General features: G+C 30.6%; 1 protein-coding gene across 1 annotated transcript; it reads right to left on the reverse strand.

Annotated features, from left to right (window-relative positions):
- Positions 1-722: 722 nt before the first annotated feature.
- On the reverse strand, positions 723-2,821 carry LOC130980383 (uncharacterized). Its single transcript, XM_057904072.1, has 3 exons — positions 2,233-2,821; positions 952-1,944; positions 723-865 (listed from the first exon to the last, which is right to left on the reverse strand). Exons 1-3 carry the CDS (start codon positions 2,819-2,821, stop codon positions 723-725), a joined length of 1,725 nt encoding a protein of 574 aa, XP_057760055.1.
- Positions 2,822-7,944: the final 5,123 nt, after the last annotated feature.

The raw sequence follows: 7,944 nt of genomic DNA on the forward strand, positions 1-7,944 counted from the left end.
ACATAAATGTAAATCCAAACGAAATGTAAAAAAAGGTAACTACTACTATTCGGTTGGACCTGCACTCGGTCCACCACTTTGACGACATCTACTGCGACTATGGCCCTCGGCACCGCATTGCTTGCATCGCCTCGGGCGACGCAACATACGAGTGTCCATCTCATTCAAGAAGCGGGTCATCTTCGGCCGGCCCTTGGCTACCCGTCTGAGGAACGGGTTTCCAACGAATCTAGGTCCATGATAAGCAGGCCACGTTGCCGGATTTCCCAGTGGTCGAAACCTAGCCCTGTATACTCTTCGAATTTGGTCCATCTTGTAAACGTCATTAACGTACACTTTCCAATCCAACCTCTGATTTGCACAACACGCAAACACGTGCCTACACGGAATTCGGTCAACCTGAAATTCACCACAGTCACACCGATAGTGGCGCAGGTCAACTGCATACTCAACCCCACTAGGCATCTCGCGTACTTCGAAAACTTCATTTTCTCTATCAAAACAGCTAACCTGTATGTTACCTGATGCTCGTTGATTTGCATTCAGCTTGGTTGTCACCATCTCAGAGAATACAAGTCCAGCACTGATTCGGGCTTCAGCCTCAGCTCTTTTCCTAGTGAACAACTCATTCAGTCTGTAAAATGTCGCCTTAACAAGTGCAGTGACTGGGAGATTGCGTGCACCCTTTAAGACGGAGTTGATACATTCCACAAGATTGGTGGTCATATGACCCATCGGTAACCACCATCAAATGCCAAAGCATACTGCTCACGAGGGATCCGATCAAGCCAATTGGTGTAAGCCTCACCCCGTTCCTTTAATCGTTCATAGCGCATCTGGTACTCCCTGGTCGTCCTCGAGTATCCTATGAAAAACATTCAGTCAACTATGAACACCATTCTATTTGATCGTGCTTACAATAAATTAAAAGTTCATTGTAAACAAACTTACCAATGTTGACGATAAGCTTCTGCAGGTAAGGTGCTTTGAACTTCCTCAAGAAGTTGGACTCAATATGCCGGATACAAAACATATGGAAAGCTCTTGGAGGAGACCACGCCCCATTACTTCGTTCAATAGCTGACCTAATCGAATCGTGTCGATCGGAGATTAGTCCGACACCATCACGGGTCACCACATGTTGACGCAGGTTGCTCAGAAAAAAGTGCCATGCATCAGAAGTCTCTCCCTCCACTATGGCAAATGCAATAGGCACGATGTTGTTATTACCATCTTGTGACACTGCAACCAATAAACAACCCTTGTATTTTCCATACAAATGAGTCCCGTCCACCTGCACCACTGGCTTGCAGTGTCTGAAGGCCCTTATACAGGGGTAATAACTCCAGAAGACTCTATGTAGAACACGTATATCAGGAACCAAATCATCCCCCTGGTAAGCTGGCATTGTTTCAAAGTGAACCACTGCTGATGGCTCTTTGTGGCACATGGCCTCAAACCATATCGGCAAAGCTTCATACGATGCTTCCCAACTTCCAAAAATTGATTCGACCGCCTGCTGCTTTGCTAACCAAGCCTTGCGATAACTGATGGTGTAGTTAAACTTTGACTGGATATCAGCAATTACTGATTTCACCTTTATAGACGGGTCAACCTCTACCAACGGCTTTATTGCTTCTGCAACTGTCTTGGAATCCAGCTTCGAATGGTCTTGAGAAATAGTAGACCTGGTACAAGTATGACTTCCATTGTACCTCCTTATCTCCCAACAGTACTTCTTCTGCATTTTGGTTACCCTGATCAACCAGTCACAACCATTCCCATATTCTATACATTTGGCATAGAATGTCGTCGGTTCCGACTCATATACCTGATAGTCCACACCTCTCCGGATGGTATAATCTTTGATTGCCTTGATTACTGCCTCCCTTGAGCTGAATTCCATCCCCACTGTGAATTCACCATCCGCCACAACAGGAGGGGCTACATACATCAAAAGTAATAAATGCTTCATTATGTACATGGTAAGAAGTCCTTCAATACAACTCAATTAATAAACATACTTTACTAGGTAAGATCGTTAGAGTCTTATTTTTCGCTATTCCATCTACGTAAACAACAATTAAATATCATTCACAACAAAGAACTATTAATTAATAAAAAAATCAAACGCTATGCTCACAAATGCCTGGTCACATATCACATACATTACTCATCTGACTTATCGATCTGCTACTTCAGAGATTCACGTAGCTACCTAGGTTTACGCACCTGGATTCATATATTGCGGAAACTCCGGTGCGTGCATAGCCCCCAAATCCAACGACCGCATGAAAGAAGGCTCTTGAAACGGATGCGGGTTTGCTAGTGCATTTGCAACTTCCGCCACATTTGCGTTCATGGCGCCAACAGCTGCTTCTTCGTCCTCACCTGGACCGACGATCTCATAGTTACTTTCAAATTCATCTTCGCTTTCACTATTATAATCTTCCAATTCAATGTTACGGTCCGCTTCAGATTGCTCAAACTCAATATATAACTCGATGCACGATATTCGGTGGCGATTTTCCATGTACATTGAAAATATTTCCTGCATACTCGCTTCGTCCATCACATACTTGGTCTGAAATTGAACAAATCCGCCAAACACAGGTAAAGGATACCTGTACACAATACACGATATTCTCCTACATCTTTGCGTGCCTATCTTCTCACAAATCACACCTTTCAACTCCTCAAATGACAATGTGAACGGAATAACAACATCTAATGGATTTTCACACACAAATTGAACTCCCTCATATGTTTGTAATAAGATCTGTCCGTAATAATAAATCTTCAATACAACTCTATCATCCATAACACTATCTATTCTCAGCCTCACAGAAATTTTTTTTACAAAAATGAAAGAGAAGAATCAGAGAGGAGAAGAGAAGAGAGGAGAAGAGGATGAACATTAGCGGACGAGGAAGAAATGAAGCTTCTGTTTTACCACCATCCGCTTTTTGTGTCGACTAAGGGCAAATCGGAGGGACCGACCGCTGCACACCCAAATCGGTGGCTCCGATTGGTGCACCTCGGATTAAAATAAAATTAGAGCACCAACAAATCGGTGGCACCGATTTCATACCCAACAGCCTCCCCTTCCTCAAATCGGTCCCACCGATTTCACCTCTCACTCACACAAATCGGTGGTACCGATTTCTCCTACTTCAAATCGGTGCCACCGATTTCTTCCCCCAAAATTCCAAAAATGCAACGCCGTCATAACAGTGTAAATCACCCATAAGCATCATATTCCAGCATAACTCACACCCCAATATCATATCTAAAAAACTTAGCCTTATTTATACACCAAAAATTAATTATTCTTACAAAATACATATTAAAACCTTCCTATAGAGTTGGAGTATGGAAGAGGGTTTTGATGATGTAGGAAGGAAAGGATCATTAATGAAGAGGGGCCGAGGAGGGAGGCCCTATATGGCTTTCCCTTTTGAGGCAAATCAATGCTCTCACCGCCTCCCTCTTCGATAATCTTTATTTATTAAATAAAACAAATAAAACGCTATATGTCAAACACTTCTAAAAAGTAAAAAGGAAGTTAGCAATTTGTATTTATCGCCTTACATTATGTAGTGTTTGCTAACTTTCTCTTTGCCACATGATGATAAACACTAGTTTGGTGAAAGCCAAACAAAAAAACAACCAAGTAAGAAATAAAGTTAAAAGAGGTTGGCGTGAGTGTGTCTCAATATATATATACATGCTCTTTTAAATTTTGAAAATTATTATAACAAATATGTTTCTCTGTCTATTTTCAATGTAGCAACTAAAGCAACGGCAAATAGTTTAGTAGTTAGTTTATATATAAAATTTTAGGTTTAAACTACTTTCATTTATGCCTAACCAAAAAAAAGAAGAAGAAAAAACTCGAATCTTGATAACATACACAAGTTGTGTAAACTAGGCATACTGATAAACATCATAGTGTTAATAGTAATTAATCTCTCATATATGATTGTTAACATTAAGAATTAAATTCATAACTTTTTTATGTTAATATGATATAATATTGGCTAATTTCAAATTTGATATTATTATTTATTTTTAATTCATATAAAAAAGAAGAATAATAACTATGCCTATTAATAAATTAATATAATAGTATCAACCAGTAGTGACAATTCTAAAAAAATTTATTAGTGAGAACAAAATATATATAATATATCAATAAATTTTATAATTATTTTATTATTATAAAATATGATTAGTTTTTAATGATGATATTCTTTTGATATATTTTTTTTATTATTACAAAATTATTAACGTAAATACGATTATTATAAAAATACAATTTATAATTCCATAAAGATGTAAAAGTACAATATGAATATCAAATACACAGCAAACCAATTGTAAAAAAAATATTAATAAAATTTTATTTCAAATAATCATGAACCAAACAATAAAAAAATACACCATAATATAATTACTAAATAAACAGAACAATTGAATAAATTAAAAAAATACAAAAGGTAAAAGAGTAGAAAAAAAGTAGCATCAGCAGGTTGGATTTGAACCTTTGGACTAATTAAGATTAGAGTTACTTAATTAATTTGATTTTCTATTTTTTATTAAATAATTAATATAGTATTAATAGTTTTATTAGTCATTTTTAATTTAATATTAAAATAAAAATAATACTAAAACTAATAAAATTTATTATTTTTGACCAATATTCTAAATCTTAAATATTAAATTTTAATTCTTAAATTCTAATATTTTATTAATATTAATCCAAAATATTAATTAATATTAATAAAAAATATTAATTCTCTAATATTTTTTTAAAACAATTTTAATAAAATAATTTTATTTAATTTAATACATTATATATTTATAAAATTAAATCCAATAAAATAATTCAATAATATAATAGGGTCAAATTTAATTATATAATAAAAAAATAAATCTTATTACTATGTACTACATAAAAATGTTTTAAAATTCAAAACTTGTCCCCACACTCTTCCAATTTAATCCGTCCCTAACAATTGGTACCAACTCGAACTATCAATAACACTAAGTTTAATATTTGAAAAACGTCATAAATGCTTTTTTTTAGGGAGTTAGTCAGATAAAGACAGTTAAAATATTTTTTTAATATATTTTTTAATAATTAAAATTTAACACATATAATTAATTAAATCGTATTATTTTTGTCAAAATTAGGCTAGACAAATTGATTTGAGCAAAAATGAGTGAATCAAATCTTGAACTGGTCTAAATTAATATTATTTTTTATAGAAAATGACTACAATACCCTTATTATAAAAAATAATTAAAATACTCTTATTTTATATATATATATATATATATTAATTTTGAAAATTTTAAACCTAACCCTATGACAACAGAAAAATAAAAGATTAGAATTTAAGATTCTCAATATATATATATATATATATATATATATATATATATATATATATATATATATATATATATATAAGTATTTTATTTATTTTTTGTAATAGGGTATTGTAATTATTTTCTATAAAAAATAATATTAATTTAGACTAATTCAAAATTTGATTCACTATTTTTTCGGTTAAATAATTTTTTTTAGTCTAATTTTAATAAAACTAACACAATTTAATCGATTATATGTATTAAATTTTAATTACTAAAAAACATTTAAAAAAAAAATCTTTTAAACATCTTTATTTGAGTGGCTCCTTTTTTTATGAAGTAACTTACCTTCATTCCTTCAATAGCATTTCTACCTTTCTTGGCGTCTGGTTCTGAGATTCTTTGAAATGAATCACCATTTTTATATAAATGACAAACAGAAGAATCCATCCGACCCGCTTTCACAATTTCATGATATATAAAATTAACAGACAATATTTATTGGAAAAAGAATTAATATACAAATGATGGATAAGTCCTAAATGGTCCCCTATGTATCTTCCTTTCATTATTATTATTAATATATGCTTTCGTTTTCCCATCTTTGTTTCAAATTGAAACTTCATACGAAGAGATTCATTCCCAGATTATTCATTGTGTATGTTTCTTGTTACCCACTTACCACGCCATCAACATAATTCAGTTCCCCATGTAAATAAATGTTCCTAAGCAATTTCAAAATTTCAACACTCAATATTACTCATACCTTAATTGATCTCTATGTCTATAACATATAAAGTAGAAAAGTAGCACATAGCACACGTATTGGAGCATGCATCATCATCACTTGTGTGATTATTATTATCAGCTAATGTTGCTTTGTTGTTAGGCACTTAATCATTTTTGCTCAGTTGCCACATTCGTTGATATGCCCTCTTTAATTTGGATTATTATTATGTTTGCTTTAATTTGGATGAAGTACTAATTTGGTATCGGAAAGATTCAATTTATGACAAAAAATTTTTTGAAAGATATTGTCGACAAAACAGTATCAGAATAATTTGAAAATACAACCAAAAAATCAATAAATATGATATTTTTGTAAGTAATAAAAAAAATTTTATATTTAGCAAACGATTTATTTATTAGATCTAAATTTTTTGACAATATCTGAATAAATATTTAGAAGGTACACAAAAATATTCGAAATAAAATTTGATTTCTAATTTTTTTTTTATTTTTAAAAGAAATATAGTTATTGACAATTTTTTTTAATTTATTAGACAAAAAAGGTTACTAAATTTGAAGGATGAAAAAATTTTATTTTTTTTAATAATAATTACAAAAATTTATATTAAAATTTAATTTTTAAAATTATTTTTTAAAATATATATTTATATTTAATTTTTTATTATATTTTAAAAATTTATTTATAATTAATATTTTTTAAAATTTGTTTTTGTCAGTAATACAAATTTTTTAATATTATTTTAGTAGTTTATTCGTATAATTTTAATTTTTGAGGATACTTTCAATAAGGGTTCGATTGAAGATGAAGTATTACCGATTAACAGAAATTCTGTTTCAACCGTCACTAATTAATTCATCGTGTTGGACACACAAAAGCGACTACTTTCCTTCCCTATCACATCACCAATGACCAATAGGAAATCACCCTGATTAAGAAAATGGGTTTTGTCATGGATAAGCAACTAATGTCTAGTGGATACAATGCTTTAAAAGTTTCCTAATGAATATTAAATGTGTATATTGTATAATACAACCCTCTTTAATTTTGTTGAGAGTAGATTTTAAACTCAGTCAAGCTACTGCTAGTTCCTACTTCATCAGTTAGGTTGAATTTGATTAGTTAATATTTTAATAAACTAAATTCGTAAGATAAAGATTTGAACTTAAATTTAAAATTAAGCTCATAAATTAAATAAATTAAATTTAAATTTGAATAAATTCTATTTATTAATTCATAAATATATATATATATATTAAATTTTTAATACACATATTTTATATGTATTTAATTTATATTTTTAATATTATATATATTAATATTTTTAATTATTTAAAATTTTATATTTATTTTTTATATATAATTTTAATGTAGGACATATAAAAATAAAATTTATAATTAATAGATACACAATATATAAAATTAATTTTTTAAAATATATAAGTTATAATTTATTGATATAAAATTATAGATTATGTTCCTGTTATTGAGTTAGCTCGTAAGTTTTCGATGAGATGAACTTGAGTCTAAGAAATAGACTTGATCGTTAATGAGTCGAACTGTGAGCCAAGCTCAATTTTCGTGAGCTGACTTGAGCTTGGTCTAGCTCGACTCAACTCGACTCACTTCCAGCCCTAGTTGAAAGAGAGACCAATAATGTTATATTACATTTTCTTTTTCTATTTTTCTCTAAACATGTATTTTGCTCCCTTATATTACTAAAAGAATATAAGAATTTAATTTGTAATTAATCAACATTAATCAAATTTTTATTATAAAATTATATTTTAAATCCTTATTTTTATAAGATTTAAATTTAA

The sequence above is a fragment of the Arachis stenosperma genome, chromosome 5 (assembly GCF_014773155.1).
Source record: "Arachis stenosperma cultivar V10309 chromosome 5, arast.V10309.gnm1.PFL2, whole genome shotgun sequence".
NCBI lineage: Eukaryota > Viridiplantae > Streptophyta > Magnoliopsida > Fabales > Fabaceae > Arachis > Arachis stenosperma.

What these genes read in the sequence shown, in the direction of transcription:
- LOC130980383 (XM_057904072.1), bottom strand. Translation starts at nt 2,821, where the DNA reads ATGGATGATAGAGTTGTATTGAAGATTTATTATTACGGACAGATCTTA. An exon ending in TCCGCAATATATGAATCCAG is followed by an intron (nt 1,945 to 2,232) that starts GTGCGTAAACCT and finishes TGATGTATGTAG; the next exon opens with CCCCTCCTGTTGTGGCGGAT. An exon ending in GAAGCTTATCGTCAACATTG is followed by an intron (nt 866 to 951) that starts GTAAGTTTGTTT and finishes TGTTTTTCATAG; the next exon opens with GATACTCGAGGACGACCAGG.